We start from the raw sequence: 18,356 nt of genomic DNA, 5'->3' as shown, positions 1-18,356 counted from the left end.
GGGTGCGTGGGACCTTCTGCGGAGCTGGGGGAGGGGGCATAAAGGAGAAAGAATGAATAAATAGTCCCTTCTAAAGTTCCACATCGTTTTCTGGCAAATTTTTACTCCCCTCTATAGAGCCAATTAAACGCAATAAAAACTTGCAAGGAACTCCTCTTTCTAGCCGAGCGTCGCCAACAATTGCCTAAGGGGTAAACCAAATACGCCTGAGATAATTACACTAAGCCCGGGGCGATGATTTCCCTGCCAGCGTCCTCAGCGCCAGCCAATATTTGTATAGCGTAGTGGTTGTTTTAAAAAATAAAAAATTACACGCGGAAACTTGAAACCGACTGGTTGGTGCCAGGGTGGTTACTTGATCTGTTTTTCTTGAACGGGGGTCTGTCTGCAGGCAGCTGGAGCGCGCGCGCACCGGCCCCCGCCGGTGCTGCTGAGCGCCTGCAAAACTTGCCGGAATTAAATCAACCTCGGGGGAAGGAGGGGGAGAGAGGGCGGGCGCACCCCCCGCGGCGGCCGGAGCCTGGCTGCCAGGCCCCGCGCCCCCGGGAATCCCCCACAATACTCCTCGGCCGCGCTCTCCGCTGAGACGCGGGCCCGGGCCGCGGGAGCTGGCTGGGGCTTCAGGGCGGGGAAGTACTTTGTACTCTTTGACAAGTCCACCCGGACGAGGAAGCGTAAGGCTTGGGGCTCTCGCTCGACCTCCGCGGCTCTGTTTGGGTTCGAGCTGCTCGGAGCCGCTCAGCCAGCTGAACGCCGCAGGCTCGCCGAGGTGGAAGGTGCCGGTCACACGGCTCGCGCCCCCACGAGGTGGTGGCGGCAGGTCTGTGGGCCGGGCTGAGCTCGCCCAGCGAGTGTGCGGCTCCAGCGGTAGTACTGAGGTTGTATGCGCCCGCGGCTGGTCCGGAACATCCTTCAAGGCCCCCTCCCCTCGCTGTCCCCAGACGCCTCGGAGTCCAGTTGCCAGACGAGAACGTCCTCAAGCTGCTTCCAAACAGGAGGCACGGTTTTTGCCGGAGTGCGCGGAAAATATCTTTTAACAAAATTTGCCGCTGCCCGAGAGGCGTGCGGGGCCAGGGCAGGAAGAGCCTCTGCGCTCCGGGCACGCCGAGCTCCCACCAGCAGCCTTTCGGCGGCTCTTGGACCTAGACAGGGCTGTTCTTGCACCACATCCGTCAAGGGAGAAGGGGACACCCGGCGCCAGCGGGCTCTAGCTGTCACTGTAACTGTGGACCTCCTAGGAATTTTTCCATGACTGCTTGAGGCCAGGAGGCCGTCTGCTGCTTGGTTCTTTAGACTGCATCAGCAGACCAAAAATTCCGCAAAAACTCCACTGGCGGAAGGAGCGTTCCCGGCTTGAAGTGACAGCGAAAGCATCCTGCTCTGAAAGGGTCTCCTTTCCTTAGCACAAACCAAGAAGTTGCTCTTTCCCCCTGGGGCCCTCTGGCACGCTCCACTTTTAACGCCTATTCTAAAAAGTCTGCGGACCTAGAAAAAACTGGCCAAATAGCTCTAGCCAGAAATCCAGCTCCTGCCTGAATGAATATTGCGAATCTGTTCCGCTCACCGCACTCCTGCAACCCGACGGGCGAACAGCCCTTCTACTCCTTTTCTTGGGCTGCTCACCAAACGTCGGAAGCTAAAAAACACTTGACCTGTGTCGTCAAGGCGGAAGAGCAAGGGGCAGCCTCCGAAACAGAATGGGCCAACAGCCTTCTGCCTCCAAATTTAGGCACGGAATAGAAGAAATTAAATACAGAATGATCCACAGTGCTTAACTGCTTTTTCCTCAAATCTCCGAACTGGAAGGCACCCGTGAAATTTCCAACTTCACACATCTCATTTTACAAATAAACTGAGGCCAAGAGACAGAAGGAATGTATGTGTACCTGCAGATACATATATATGTCTATATGTACACATACAATCTCCAAACTCTGCTTTTCCTCTGGCAAGGACAACCAAAACCAGAGTATAACTGCAGGTTCTCTCCAGTCAGTTGGGATTCGCTCATGGGTGTGCAAGAGAATGTGGAACAGGAAACTGCCTCAGGAATCCCATCAAGCATGGGGACCTCAGCGCTATGGCTCTCCAACCTCACAAGTCAGATCAGGGCTCTGTGGATTGATCATTTTGACCTACTATTTAATTATTTCCTTCTCCCTCGATGTGCTGAAAATAGCAAGACTGCGCTCTGACACACCCAGGTGATGAGACCTCTGAGCTTCCAAGCCCTCCTTCTGGCCCCCAGCTCAGAGGTTACCACCCAGAGAAACGCTGTCCCATCCACCCGCTCTTGGTGAGGCCTCCATCCATAAAGCCCTTAGTATCTATCCAAATTTCCCAGCTACTGTCAGTCTCTCTCACTAGACTGCGGTTCTGGAGCGCAAAGAGCTGTTCCAGGCCTCCCTGTACCAGGTGCCTATCACTGGGGCCGACACTCAGTTGGCGCGCAATAAAATTGTGATGGAACTGACATTTGGTGAAAACGCCCCTGTCTCGCCTCTGCGATAGCTTCTCCTTCCAACCCTCCGGCCTTTGAGATTATGTGCAGAGAAGAGGTCACGAGGCCACGCAGCTGTGAACTTGACCCACAGTGGTTAGTCCAGGAGGAAAGAAGTGTAAGGAGAGAGAAGACCAGAGCGGGTAGGTGGGAAGAGGGAAGCCTGAAAGGGCGGGGACAGGCGGGAGGTGCTGGAGAGGAACGAGAAGGGAGTCTCCGGTCCCCCTCTACTGTGCGTCGCGACCCGGGTAGGGTGCAGTGGCGGGGACCGTACCGGGCACCATGCTCCACCCTGCGAACAGCCTGCGCCCCCTGCCCTACTCCGCCGCGACTGGGGGCTGCGGAGCCGGTGGTAGAAGCTGGGGGTGGGGGCGCCCGAGCCGAGGTGGAGGAGGGGGCGGGGGCGAGGCTCGGCTCCTTCTCGCCCCTTCTTCAGCAAGAGACTCGGCGGCGGCGGCGGAGTCCCTCAGCCTCGGTCATGTGATAGTCTCGAAGCGCGAGCTGCGGGGGTCTCGGCGTCTCGGGGACCATTACAAAACGCAGTCAGGAGAGCGCGTCGCTGCCACAGCCGCCGCCGCTGCCTCTCCAGCTCCAGACCGGCCCGGGAGAGCGGCTGCAACTGAGCGGGCCGGGCCAGCCCCGCGCCCGCCTGGCGCTCGCGGAAGCCCCTCCGCCTGCGCCCCGCATCCAGCGCCCCCGCCCCTCCTCAGGGTCTGCAAGCGCCGCAGCCTCTACAGAAACCTACAAACTTTCCCCCGACCCCCTCAACCCCGCCGCAAGGCGACCGCCTACAGCTCTACCCCCTGGATCTCTGCTAGCTGCCGGAGAGAAGGGAGACGCGGGCTGCCAGAGCCAAGCTCCCTTCTCCTTACCTCGCCTCTCCTCTCCAGGAGCACGAGAACGCACAGCGGATTAAGGGACGGGTCATCGGGCAGCGTGCAGCGCGCAGTTCAGTCCCGCCGCCCCCGGCCTCTTGCACAACGAGCGCCAACTCGGATTTAAAGGGCCAGAATTGACTGCCCAGTCCTTCCTTCCAGCTCTTTGGGCCTGCGCTTCCCTCCGACCGAGAGAAAGACGAGACGAAGCCAGAAGGAATCACTGCCCCTCCCGACTGCTCCTTCGCCAGTTCCCACGCTTAACCTCTGGCCACCCGCGGGAAGACGCCGGGGGTTGGCGGTGAAGCTGGCGCGCCCCGCTTGCGACTGTGCGCACGGGTTCGCAGCCGTCGAGGCAAGAAGTTGCGAGCGTCGGATTACTAAATTGGCTCTAGAGGCCAAGCGCGGAGACCACGGGCAGCGGGGAGAAGGCGGGAGAGAAACGGCGAGAGGGTCAGGGGGGGAAGAGGGCGGGGTGGCGGGCCTGGGAAGGCGGAGTGCAGGTTAGTGAAGACAGCCAGGCCCCGGGAGTGGGGTGCGGAGCGACGCTGCGGTCCATTGTGGGCCAGAGGGCGGTGGAGGCGCCGGGGGCGATGCCGCGGCCGGGGAAAAGTTCGTACAGCGACCAAAAGCCTCCCTACTCTTACATCTCGCTGACCGCGATGGCCATCCAACACTCAGCGGAAAAGATGCTCCCGCTGAGCGACATCTATAAGTTCATCATGGAACGCTTCCCCTACTACCGCGAGCACACGCAGCGCTGGCAGAACAGCCTGCGCCACAACCTCTCCTTCAACGACTGCTTCATCAAGATCCCGCGGCGGCCCGACCAGCCCGGCAAGGGCAGCTTCTGGGCATTGCATCCCGACTGCGGCGACATGTTCGAGAACGGCAGCTTTCTGCGGCGCCGCAAGCGCTTCAAGGTGCTGCGCGCGGACCACCCTCACCTGCAGGCTGGAAGCACCAAGGGCGCGCCGGGCACTGGGCCCGGAGGGCACGTGCACCCCCACCACGCGCACCACCCGCACCATCACCACCACGCCGCGGCGCACCATCACCATCACCACCCGCCGCCGCCGCCTCCCCCGCCGCACATGGTGCACTATTTCCACCAGCAGCCGCCTCCCGCTCCACAGCCGCCGCCGCCCCTCGCTTCGCAGCCCCCGCAGCAGCCTCCGCCGCAGCCTCCGCAGCAGTCTCACCCGGGCAAGATGCAGGAGGCAGCGGCCGTGGCAGCGGCGGCAGCCGCGGCGGCGGCGGCGGCAGTGGGCAGCGTGGGGCGCCTGTCCCAGTTCCCGCCCTACGGGCTGGGCTCGGCCGCTGCAGCCGCCGCGGCTGCCGCCGCGTCCACGTCGGGCTTCAAGCACCCGTTTGCCATCGAAAACATCATAGGCCGGGACTACAAGGGCGTGCTGCAGGCGGGCGGGCTGCCCTTGGCGTCGGTCATGCACCACCTGGGTTACCCGGTGCCAGGCCAGCTCGGCAACGTGGTCGGCTCCGTGTGGCCGCACGTCGGCGTCATGGATTCGGTGGCCGCGGCTGCCGCCGCCGCTGCTGCCGCGGGGGTCCCTGTGGGCCCGGAGTACGGCGCCTTCGGGGTGCCGGTCAAGGCCTTGTGCCACTCGGCAAGCCAGAGCCTCCCCGCGGTGCCCGTGCCCATCAAGCCGACTCCCGCGCTGCCTCCAGTGGCCGCGCTGCCGCCGACGCTCGCTGTCCCTGGGGCCTCACAGCAGCCGCCGGCGCCGTCCACCGTGTGCCCGGCGGCCGCCGCCTCGCCCGCCGCCCCCTTGATGGAGCCCACCGCCCCGGGCGCGGCTGAGACCAAAGGCGGCTCTTTGCACTCGGTGCTGGTGCACTCTTAGGATACCCAGCGGGTTCTCATGGACAAACGCCCGGCCCGGGACCGCCCGCCGGAGAGGGTGAGGGCGCCCTGCCCAGGTCGGGCACAGCTGGCGAGCCGTCTTTGCGGGGAAAAGAAGGTATTTAAACAGACAAACCAACCCGAAAGTGGATTCTCCAGTGGTATGAATAAATATAACACTGTGTCTGTGTTTATACTATATGGTACAATCAGATTAATGAAAACCAGTTTTCAGGTAAGAGTTTCTATTGTAATTAATATTATAAATCCATAAGTTATGCGGGAAGGGAACAAAATAGTTTAAGCCTCATTCGCTGACATACTGGAAATGGATTTCGATTCTTATTCCCGGGAGCAGACGCCAGCAGAGCTAAACCTCCCTGGGAGAAATCCAACAGAGAGTGAGGCTGAGGCGGACCTCAGCCACCGCGTTTCTGCCGGCGGGTCTCAACCCCAGCCAGCCTCCCCTCGTGAGTATTCCAGACAAAACTGCTATTCACTAAGGAAATCTCGTTTTATTTAAGAAGGAAAAGAGGGAGCATTTGATAATGTTATTTTCCTGGTCAGTGAAATGGACAAGGACACGGTAGCATGAATAAAGCCTGGGGTGGGGGTGGGGGGGGGATAGTGGGAACCTCACGAAGGATCTTGGGAAACAGTTAAGTTTCTTGGCTCTGACCCGAGGGTCGAGAAGGATAGAAGCAACGGCTAAAGCAGTTAGTTTGCACAAAAGAGAATGGCCGCAGCTTAAAGCACAAAGCCTCAGATCCCAAAAGTAAGTTCGGAAAACATAACCAAAGAGAGAGATTAAAGGAGACTTTCTACCTGCAATTTGTTTATCAATCGGATGAGACCAGTGAGGAGCCCCCAGATAATGTGAATTCCCATGATCCGTTCCACTTCGGATTTTTTTTTTTTAATTACTTGCATCGCTGGATTTTGTTCCCGTAACTCTAGAATGCGAGAAAAACCTGCCGTGTCACCCGACAAGATTGCTCTTAACGTTTCCAGGAGCGTTTCGTGGCCGTGCCCTCCAGCCTCCTTGGGACAGACGTGTGAGGATGACCGTCGATTTGGTACCATTCCATGTGCTGTTTGGGCGCGTTCGTCTTTCAGGCGAACTCTTCAGTTTCAGTCGGTGAATGGAAAAGAAACTTGTTTTGCCGCTGTTGCTCTTCCTCGTTTTTGAGCCCCGGAATAGCACTTTACTCGAAATAAACGTTTGGGAACGAATGGGGGCGGGTAGGGAGGAGGCCGCTGTCCTGTGCCCCGAGTCACCTCTGGCTTGTGTCCGCGCCGCTTTCGGGTCGTGACTTTGTGCCAAGTTCATGTCTGCCTGTGTTGTACGCGGTGTTCTCCATTAAAGCTTCTCTCCGGATGTGCCGGTGTAAAGGTGTTTCGCTTCTCAAGAGCCGAGGCCGCGGCGTGCGTACCCACTGGGGGAAAGTCTGGGGACAGGCCAAATCCTCCTCTTCCCTTTTCATTTCAAACTTGTGAGCATCAAGCGGGTGAGTTCACAGGAGGAGCGGCAGCACAGGCTTCCTCCTCCAGGGCTCCTTTTATCAGTTGGCGCAGTAACTGCGTCTATACTACCCAGTCTTCCGCTGCTTTCCTAACCGAGCTCTAGTCCACCTCAGTGGGAGAGGCCGGATTAGGGAAAAAAAAAAAAAAACACCCGCAACAAGGAACTTTCTGTTCCTACATGAGGTTTATTAGCAACACATCATCACCAATACCCTTTCCCTTTTCTGAGGGTTTCTCTGACCCTCTGTTGAGAGTGGGCCGCGGCCGGGTGGGTCCCTGTGTCACTGGATGGGTGCAGCGGCGTCCCATTAAGTCTGGGGGGCGGGCTCGTGGCGGGGAGGAGGGCGCCCGGACACCACCACTGCCGCCGCGGGCCACAGTCCCAAGAAGCGCGCGCCCAGCCGCGGCGGCCTAGGGGACCTGTTGCGCATCCTCGGCAACCTGGGTCATGGGAGAGCCGGGGGCCCCGCAGCCAACCGCAGCCGGTGCTCGCTGGAGAGACCCTGAGGGCTCCAACCCCGGCGGACCTGCGCGGGGAAGTGGTGGGGCACCTCGAACAGGGCTCCATCTTGAACCAGCCCAACAGCAGCCCGCCTCTAACCTTTTCATCAGAAGAAAATAAACAGCCAACGAAATGACCTGCTCACAGTAATGACACTAAGGGGGTTTGCATTGCTTCTTAATTTGCGTCTGCCTACAATGCAGGAGACCTAGGTTCAATCCCTGGATTGGAAAGATCTTCTGGAGAAGGAAATGGCAACCCACTCCAGTACTCTTGCCTGGAAAATCCCATGAACAGAGGAGCGTGGTGGGCTACAGTCCATGGGGTCACAAAAAGTCGGACACGACTGAGCGACTTCACTTTCACTTTCTGTCACTTTATTGCACCAGTTCAGCTAAGTTTTGGGCTCACCTGGGAGACAAGTCTCAAAGGAGGTCACTGCCTCCTTGGAGGCCCAAGCAACTGTAGTGTATCCCAACTTTAAGCTTGAGACTGCAAAGTTTCCTGCAGGATTTTCCTTTACAATAATCTGAGAGTGTTGAAAGACAAAAAAAGGGAAGCCACTGGTGTGGGCAGCATAGACTTGGGGAGACTTGGGAGCCTGCTTCGTCCACCTCTGGGTCAGTTGGTGCCTGGAAGCTCCAGGCTGGGACCTCTAGTGTAGGGGCAGCAAGTCATCAGGCCAAAGAATGGCAGTCACCGGATCCCAGTGATTTCTTCAGAAAAACATCTTTCTTCCTTCTCCATCTGCTCCAAAGGGCTAGTGGGCTTTTTTTAGCAGTGGCCATTTTCCCACTTCCTGTAGAGGGGCACAGTCCAAAGTGACATCCGGCACCCAGGGGGCTAGCTGAAGTGACAGTCTCTCCTGAGAAGCAAGGAGCCTCTGGGCCAACTCGGCAGAGAAGGATGAGTAATTGACCCTCTGCATTTCCCAGGACACTCTTAGCAACTCAGTCTCACACCCTCAAATTCCTGGAACCCCTCCTCCCTCTGTGGGGAAAGCATGGTTGTTGTGCTTTATTTTTACTGTAAGGAGAGAGAGAGAAAGGAGAAGTAAAGGTAGAGTGAGCTGAGAGATGATTCTACTCAAGTTTTCATCCAAGAGGAGAACCTGGTCCCCAACAGAAGCTATACATGGCATTGATGTTGGAGAACAAAGGAGTTCATGGAACTAAACAAAGTGGGGGGAGCTTTCTGTCAAAGCTCTGATCCCGAGGGAGGTCCCAATTAAACCCTCATACTGACAGTCCTGAAGATCCCCCCCTTAACTAGGGTGGGTTAACTGTAACTCTCAACTGAGTTGTGGTCTCATGATCTCTCATGTAGCTCTCCCTCTAGTTAGCTGTTGGAATAGAGAGAAAGTAAGTTCTGGACATCAGTGAAATAGAAGTAGAGATACTTACAAATGTATGACCATCTCAGTTCACAAGATTAATAAAATCGCTCTTGGTTTACTAAGTTCTGGTGGAAATAACCTGAAATTATGCTGCTTGTTTCCAGGATGATAGAAAACACTGTAGTGGCTTAGCCTATGCTACTTCAGGGGAGACACAGAAGCTTGAGAAACGTGGGGAGAAGCAAAGAGCAGGGAGAAAGATTTTAATGTGGCTGCCCTTAAAATCAAAATAGAAGGAAAACAACTTGGAATGATCTATTGGATAACATTTCCTTGGGGAGCTGAGAAGAGAGCTCAGGGCTGAGGGAGGACAAAGCTATTTTAGCTGTGGTCCCTAAGAGAACAAGACCTCCTGCAAAGGCCAGACCTGGCACATTTGTCATCTGGCACTTAGGAAGCCTGTCAGTCAGGCTGGTTTGTGGTCAATTATCTCCTTAAGTAGACTGGCATTAGTCCAGCCAGGGAGGAGGGCTGGTTGTATCCATTGAAATCAGAGCCAGTTAGCTGGAAGTGGCACTGCTGAACTCCAAGCATCTTTGCATTTGGGAGGTTTGGAAAGCAGATCAATGCATGTTCTGCTGGGACTCAAAGGTGACATTTGCCTGCTTGGCAATAGTACAGCAAGACTGCAGAAAAGGATAGAAGTGATGCCTTAGGAGAAGAAGCCTTGGCCACCAAAGCCGCTGGTTCCCTTTAAAGTCCATTCACCTGACAAAACTGCTGTTTCTGAGATGCAAAAACTGTACAGAGATCCCAGTAAATTGTGCTGGGGTTTGACTTCCCTATTGATAAGAATTCTCACCCATTGTACCTGACTATGAGATAGGCAGAAAGGGTAGTTTGGGGTCCTGTTCAGGTCTGGATGTTATGTCAAGGGTTTGAAGCAGTGTTAGTGCTCATCGGACTGTGTATATGATTCTACATGGAGTGTGGGTCAGGATGGAATCGTCAATGGAGATGGAAAACTGAAGAAATGGCTTTAAAATGTCAATGATAACCTCTTTGTGGGTGAAAATGCAGAACGGGAATCCAAGTGAAGGTAGGAAGTTCTTACATTCCAAAAGGCAAAACTGTTTCTTCAAGTCCAACATTTTCATTTTGTTCATTGAAAGTATTTTCATTAACTTTATTTTTCAAAGTTGAAATACTACCTTGTACTCTTTGGGGGAGATTGAAGAGATTTGCTTGGGTTTGAATTCAGTCTTAAGCCATTGTTTAAGTGTATGAGTTTGGCAAAACTCCAGATGTACTCTGTCCCAAGCACTTTTCCCCTTAACTATCCTCTGTGTATTTTAAGGAAAATTCAAGCCACATGTTGCTCTTTCCCCCTTGCATTCAAATGTAGTTTTATTGAATTTTAGCATGGTCCATGAAATTTAAATTCTGAGTTTTAAGCCATAATATATTCATATGGTCTACAAGCAGTCACATGATATTCACATATATCATTAAGCAGAAAATAAAGCCTCTGAGAACTGTAGTCGTATTATTATAGTAACATTTCTTTAGGCTGAAGAGCCATGCTGAGAGTGCCATGTTAAAAAAGGATTTTATAAAATTATCAAAAGATTCAAGAAGCTAACTTAGTGACTCATGCAAATACTTTTAAAAGAATATTGCTGGGAAGATATTTTGGTTACATTTAGTTTGGGCCAAATAGTTCTTTCCTGACACGAGGAACAGGTCTTTTATGTGCACAAGACACCCAGGCTTTGCTTGTGAGTCACAAATCTCATTATGGCAGCATCATTTTTAAAATGCTTTGGAATAAGCTTTCTCATCTGAGCCACTTCCAGTCCTGTCAGCACCTTCACAGACAGGGTGATTTCACTGTTACTGAGGATAGATGCTCAGTAAGGAGCTGGAGAGCTGCAGTCCAGGCGCAGCTGAACTAGTTTCGTTCTAGAAAGGATTTACAACACTGAAACGTACAGATGAAAAAGGGAGGGAAGACAGTGGGACAGAGGGAAAGAGGAAAGATGGACAGAAGAAAGGGAAGAAAGAAGGAAGGAAGGAAGGGGAGAGAGACAATGTGCATCGAGTACTGACAGAGCAAACAAAATTCTTATTACAATTTTTAACATATTACTGCTTCAGGTTTTCTCTCAGAAGATTATAGATCGATTCTTTCAATGTATGTGACTCTGTCTATAACTACTTGACTGACATCATTTTGCCTTAATATTCCTCTTCTCGTAGCGATTTTCTTAGCTAGAGAGGACAGAGCATTGCATAACAAACCAGCTGCTCCATTTATGGAAGAAGATGAGGCTTTAGTCTGCTGAAGAATTCAACCTAGGTGAGGGTTTTGTGACATTAACTTTGTCACAATTTATTTTATAGGGATTAACCTAAATCCTTAGAGAGAGAGGTTTAAATGATACTTTTCTGAAAAAGCTTTATTGATTTATTTTAATTGGAGGCTAATTACAATATTGTAGTGGTTTTTGCCATACATTGACATGACCTGGCCATGGGTGTACATGTGTTCCCCATCCTGAACCCCCGTCCCACCTCCCTCTCCATCCCATCCCTCAGGGTCATCCCAGTGCACCAAAAATAAATAAATAAATAAATGATACTATTTGCATACTGTGGAATATCATGCAGCCATTACAAATAATGCTTATGAAACTTTACTCATACCGAAAATACTTATGAAATCCTATTGAGGGAATAATCTCAACCCTCTAACATCACTGAACATATACTCGAAGGGAATACACCAATTATTAACAGTGGTACCTTTAGATTGGTGAAATCCAGAGTCATTTTCTTTTCCTGTTTCCCATATGTTTGAGACTATTTTTAGGTTGTCTACATATAACAATCACATTTACTATTATAACCAAGGAGAGGATTACTCGAATCTATCCAGCCAATATAACTGGAATTTCAGCAAACTATGAATTATAATTTTAAAATGTAGTAAAATGTCGGGGGAGGAGAGAAGAACTAGCTGAGGAAATATACTTTAAAGGCAAAGAGCGGGAAAGGCAAATGAACCTCACACATCTTGCTGTTCTCCTGCTGTGCCTTTGACAAGAGGCCAGGCAGCCGATCCTCCTTTCAGAGAATCTTTCAGAGAATTGCTGTCCCATCATACTGGACTGGGAAATGTGAAGGGGTTAAAATTACAAAGGGGGCTGGCTATAGAATAAATCTCACATAATTTTACTACCTTTACCAGCTTCCTCTCTTTTCATCTTTTGCATTTCATTAACTTTTATAGTAGCCTTGAACTTTTTTTGAAACTAGGCAGATAATGAACACAATGTAAATATAGTCTACAAGTTTAGGTATTTCCTTCCAAATGAAAAAATAACATCTGGTTTTCCAAAACAGTAATATAATTTTTCTTTTTCCTAGCTGGCAAATACTTTTTGTGCAATGACAATGTTTTCAAGGGAAAAGTTTTAGCTACTGTTTAGTACTAGTTTGTGGAGAAGGAAATGGCAACCCACTCCAGTATTCTTGCCAGGAAAATCCCATGCACAGAAGAACCTGGCGGGCTACAGTCCATGGGGTCACAAAGAGTCAGACACAGCTGAGAGACTGAGCATGCACACACACATACTGGTTTGAGTAAACCTGCATTTTTTTCTTCCCTATCTACCTTGAAATAGTTTATTTTCCCTGCAAAATGCAAAAGCATGTAACTACTCGGAATATGCATATTTTCAGATTAAACGTCTCAACTTTTATGCTAGAAGTCTGATAATCTCTAAAAATGATCACAGATCATTGATACTTGTGTTTTTAATAAGTTGCATTGAACAACTAAAATTCTTGAAAATATAAGACTTTATGTTTAACCCAAGAAACAGAGAATCAAATGTATCTGCTTTGCCAGTGTGGAGAACAAAATGAGATTCTACTTCTTTTAGATGCAAAAATTTTGAACCCTCATTTCAGTTATTACTAGAAAATTCTTCTCTTCTTACCTGCCAGGGGACCCCAGGCTGACTTGGACCTGCTTACTCCTGCCTTGCAAAGAAAAAAAAAAAAAGGAAAGTTTAATCCATCTGCTAACACTGCTTCTTAAAACTTTAGATGCATATGAATCACCTGGAGAGGTTTTTAAAAACAAACTCTGCTGGGCCCCATCTTCAAAGATTCTGATTCAGCAGGTGTGAAGTGGGCCCAAGTTGTACATTTCTCATAAGCTCCCAGGTGATGCTGATGTTCTGGGCACTTTGAGAAGTCCTGCATAAGATTCCTTTTGTCAATTTACCTCAGTTACAGCCATCTCAGTCTATCAGAAATACCCAAATAACTTAACATATAGAAAGGGCATTAATATCTCCATCCCTTTTCTCTCAAAAGATCATTGGTGCCTATCAAATGTACTCATCTCCTTGTCTATATATACTAATACACAGTATAATAATAACATGATATATTAATATTAATGCATAAGAGAAACAGAAAAACTCCATATGCCTCCAGAGTTGGAACACTCCCCATTGTAAGTCACCTAAAGACAGAAATGTTAGATCAGAAAGCAGCAGTGAACTTATTTCCTCAAGGAGGCAACTGAGACAGCAGCCCTTGAAAAGCAAATGATTGAAAACTAGACCTAGAAGTCTTCCCACGCCCATCTCTTCATCATAAGCCAACCCCTTCCCCAGAGCATTTTAACCAATGAGCTTGAGTTGTTACTTCATTTTCTTCCTTCGTGTGATGCCATGATGTTGGCACATCACACTTGTATGTGACACTTGATGCATTATATTGAGGGATTTTTATATCTACTATTTTATATAGAGGAGAGGGTTTTATTCTGAGTGTAAATCTATGTGGGTTCAGATCTGCCACTTGGAGGCTAGAGTTCACGCAGATGTACAAATGGTGCATCAACTCAGTAGACTCACACTTTACTTAAAAATGGAGCCATTTAGCCAAATGCTTTGTTTTTGAGGGCTGAAGCATCAAACAATGCACATTCTAACATGAATGTTACCAGAATAGGAGGTAGGGGCCCCTCTGATTTTTTTAGAGTTTATGGAATTTTCCATAGTTCATCCCATGTACTGTGATAGACTGATGTGATAAACTCACAGCCCTGTTTCTCTGGGGAATTTTAGTCAGTGGCAAACAAAGCATATAGGCTTCATTGGTCCTAGCTGTCTCTGACTTACAACTCCACCTTTCAGAGACTTGCTTAAATTTATGGATCACCTCAATGTCCAGAATATACTGCCTTTTTATTTGCAAATACTCCAGATGTAAACTAGTGTGAGTAGCAAAGGTCAATGTTGTGAAGATTTGAGTTTAGTTTCAGAGCCATAAAAACTGAAGTCAAATATTTATCATTTCTTAAAGTCCTTCTATCATCTCTACCAGGAGTTTCTCACTGGTTCCCTTTCTTGATCACCTCTCCCCTTCATATAGTTTGCTTGTCCTCACCCTCTTCTTTGACTGTTTGATCTCTCCTTTCCTCTCCAGCTGCTTGCTTTGCTCCCTCACCGTGCTCCACCCCACTATCCACTAACTCCTTATGAAGGACAGTTTAATTCTTTGTTTCTCTAACTCTCTTCAGACTGTAGCCATTGGGACCTCACTCTCTATAATGAAAGTGGCCTATCAAGTTATTTTCCTACATGAAGACAGCTATTTTTATAAGCTGAACTAAGATGCTAGCTATTAAAATCATGTTTTAAAATCTACCTATACATAAATCCATTCCATGAACATTTATACAGTAGTACAGTGCAGGAGCTACACCAGGTGCTGACAATAAAGCAAGTTGTCTACTTGTTCCTATACCAGTCATTAAGCTACTATTTCTCATTTCCAAACCATCCTTCTTACTCTTTTCTCAGATACTGGGGCAAGGACTTTGCAAACCACAGTTCTGCTTTGCCAGTTGGTTCTATATTGGATCTGGTAATATGGTGGCTCTAGAGGGGGTTAGGACTTCCCTGGTCGCTCAGACAGTCAAGAATCTGCCTGCAATGCGGGAGACCCAGGTTCTATCCCTGGGTCAGGAAGATCCCCTGGAGAAGAGAATGGCTACCCACTCCAGTATTCTTGCCTGGAGAATTCCATGGACAGAGGAGCTTAGTGGGCTACAGTCTGTGGGGTGGCAAAGAGTTGAACAAGACTGAGCGACTAACACTTTCACTTTCAGAGGGAGTTAGCAAAGGTGGACAAAGAAGGGATTTGCTCCGTCTGTCTGTTCTTTTTGGGGCTTCCTTTCTGCTTGGGATTCCTGGAAGCATTACAAAGATAAAGTTGCAGCAACCTGCAGTTCCTTCCTATGGCAGCAGTTGAATCAGTTGGAAGTTTTTTAAACACTTGAAAAATCAGCCTTATCACAAACTGTTTCAGAGACACCACTTCTATCAGCAAGGCTCCCTTATGAGGTTCTGAGGTTTAGCTTTGTAGAGATCCCCTATAATGGTCTCAGTTCAGTTCAGTTCAGTCGCTCAGTCATGTCCGACTCTTTGCGACCCCATGAATCGCAGCACACCAGGCCTCCCTATCCATCACCAACTCCCAGAGTTCACTCAGACTCACGTCCATTGAGTCAGTGATGCCATCCAGCCATCTCATCCTCTGTCGTCCCCTTCTCCTCCTGCCCCCAATCCCTCCCAGCATCAGAGTCTTTTCCAATGAGTCAACTCTTCGAATGAGGTGGCCAAAGTACTGGAGTTTAATGGTCTAAGTGTTGATAATTCCAACTTCCTCCCTTTGCACTCACCACTTTAAGGGTGGTAGCTGCTTCCTGTAGTGGCTACAGTCTGCCATATTTAAGAGCTATATTTTTACCCTTTAGGTTATTAACATCTTCACACCTAGTTGGGCTTCCCTAGTGACTCAGAAGGTGAAGAATCCACCTGCAATTCAGAAGACCCGGGTTCTGTCCCTGGGTCAGGAAGATCCCCTAGAGAAGGGAATGGCTACCCACTCCAGTATTTCTGCCTGAAGAATTACATGGACAGAGAAGCCTGGTGGGCTACCTGGGGTCACAAAGAAGCGGACACAATTGAGCGGGTAACATTTTCACTTTCTTTTATACCTAGTTATTAATTCTTTATAGTAAATTTTGTCTGTGAAAACAATTCTCATGGTTTCTGTCTTCTCACCAGACTTTAATTCATCTGCCCTCAAGAACCAGATGGTCTGAAGCAGAAGATGGTCTCCTCATGTTACAGATGAGACAGCTGAGGCATAGGTTTCTGAAGGAGCTTGCCCAAGACTATGCAAAGTGGAGGATGGGAATAAGAACTCAGACTTGAATGAATCAGTCCGAGTTCCCCACTAGAGGGATCCTGTCTCATCTCCAGCTCCTTAAGAGACACACACACACACACACACACACACACACACACACACACACACACACGATAGCAAGTTAGAATAAATTCATCTCAGAGACTTCTGTGGTTTCCTGCTAGGGCAGAAAGGCTTACTTAGAAATGGTAGTTTTGACCATATTCAAACACCTAACAAACCAAATAGTTAATGAAGAAGCTCAAGACATATTTGTGTACTATGGGGGTCCATGCAAGAATTATTTTGACCCTCTATTTATTATTTTGCTGATTTGATATTAATATTTGTGGAAATTTTTCAAAGTTTCTAAAGCGAACTTTTTCATCTTTGTATCTCCACTGCCTAGTATAATAATCTGCTCATGATTACGTTCTTAATAAAGGTTTGTTGAGGAGAAAGAATTTGGTTAATACATACCTCCACTATTACTTAACAAGTATTCAGGTATGTAAATTAAATGCTAAAAAAAATAAAAACTTAGATATCTAAATTCAAAATAGCTTAAATGGCTTCAAGAGAGACAGATATTCAGCTACTTTGCCAAGGCCTTTAGCTAGCTTGTGATGGAGCCAAGATTGAGTCTCAGGGTAGACGCAAGCCCAGTTCTTAGCCACAGTGTTAAACTGCTTTGAAATGTTTCTTCTCTGTTTCTTAGTTTCCACATCTGTAAACCTGGACAAATGCCTATCTAATTCGCTTTAATTTAACCAATAAATAACATCAAGTATGCTGATAATCAAAGTTGAAATTCATATTTTCAAAAGCCAATTGAGAAATGTTTCTTAGTAACTGGAGACAGATTGGAGAAACTTAAAAATTAATATGATTCAGTCAAGCAGACCAGCTGAAAAGAGGAAATTGTTTTGGACAATATTAAAAAACAACTAGATCCAGGCAGTATTTCTTACAATTTTTCAAAGCTGTATGATGGTTTTAAAACCCTATTTATAGGAACAATTTCCTGACTTCAAAATTAATTTTCATATTATATGGCATTTATTTAAAAGTAACATTTCCTGGTTTTGAAAATATTTAAAACACACTAAATGAAAAATTGGAAAACAATTTGAACAGTATTTAAAATAAAATTTTAGAATGTATCGTGACAAGGCAAAACTTGAACATAACTGTAATTAAAAGTTCTTTTAAAAATGTGGATCTACCAAGACAATAAGTAATTCTCTGCATCACATCAGTCATAACTGCTCTCTGCAGCCCAGGCATAGTCTCTCTCTCTCTACTGAATTTTACCTTTCCTTCAAAGCCAATGTAAAAACCAGCTGTTAATGCACCTAATAGATGATAAGAACCAAATGTTTTCTTTCTATCTTTTTTCCAAGAAGTCTTAACAGATGTCCTCTACTCGGTTACTAATCTCCCTTTTCCTTATTCTTAGAGCATATTGTAAGATCCATGGCACAAGGTGTCTTGATTTGGACTGAGTGTGTCACTGGGTCTCCTGCCAAAATGAACTGTAGAATAGTATCCACTCTACCTCTGGTGAAATCTTCATATTCCTCACTGTGTGGTGTTTTTCATACAGTATGAACTCAAGAGGTGTGTGTGTATACAAATAAAATTGACCCTAGCTGGTCTCCTTCAAAGCTGATTCCTAAAGAGACAGGTAGATTCTCTGTTGTCCAACTCAATTTGTATCTTCTGGTACCCATTCCATATCTTGTGACATGAAATTATGTGAGACTGGTGGCTTTTAATCCCATATTCTTTTAGTCATTGACAGCATTCAACTTAAGACATAACAGGGGCCCCAACTCTAGGTGGCCAACTTGCTCCAGAACAGATTTAAATTGGCCCAATGACCAGGACATGGAAGCAACCTAAATGTCCATCAGCAGAGGAATGGATAAAGAGGATGTGGTACATATATACAATGGAATATCACTCAGCCTTAAAAAGAAACAAAATTATGCCATTTGGAAAGACATGGATGGATCTATAGACTGTCACATAGAGTGAAGTAAGTCAGAAACAGAGAAACAAATACCATATATTAATGCATATATGTGGAATCTAGAAAAATGGCACAGATAAACCTATTTGCAAAACAGAAATAGAGACGCAGCCATAGAGAACAAATGTATGGACACCAAGGGGAGTAGGGGTGTGATGAGATAAATTGGGAGAATGGGGTTGACGTGTATATATACTACTATGTATGAAATAGATAACTATTGAGAACCTACTATATAGCACAAGGAACTCAACTTAATGCTCTGTGGTGACCTAAATGGGAAGAAAATCCAAAAAAGAAGGGATATATGTATATACATAGAGCTGATTCACTTTGCTGTTTAGCAGAAACTAACACTGCACTGTAAAGCAACTATACTCCAAAATTTGTTCCTAAATGCATGTATGCAAAATTTAACTAATTAATTGACCATAAAGATCATTTT

General features: G+C 48.0%; 1 protein-coding gene across 1 annotated transcript; it reads left to right on the top strand.

The window, feature by feature from the left end:
- The first annotated feature begins 3,952 nt into the window (after nt 1–3,952).
- On the top strand, nt 3,953–5,237 carry FOXB2 (forkhead box B2). The gene has a single exon (XM_027964485.2). It carries the CDS (start codon nt 3,969–3,971, stop codon nt 5,235–5,237), a length of 1,269 nt encoding a protein of 422 aa, XP_027820286.1. The 5' UTR covers nt 3,953–3,968.
- Nucleotides 5,238–18,356: the final 13,119 nt, after the last annotated feature.

This window comes from Ovis aries, chromosome 2, assembly GCF_016772045.2.
Source record: "Ovis aries strain OAR_USU_Benz2616 breed Rambouillet chromosome 2, ARS-UI_Ramb_v3.0, whole genome shotgun sequence".
In the NCBI taxonomy this organism is placed as follows: domain Eukaryota; kingdom Metazoa; phylum Chordata; class Mammalia; order Artiodactyla; family Bovidae; genus Ovis; species Ovis aries.
The sequence above is the reverse complement of the archived record's forward strand: the minus strand, read 5'-3'. Positions and strand labels throughout refer to the sequence as shown.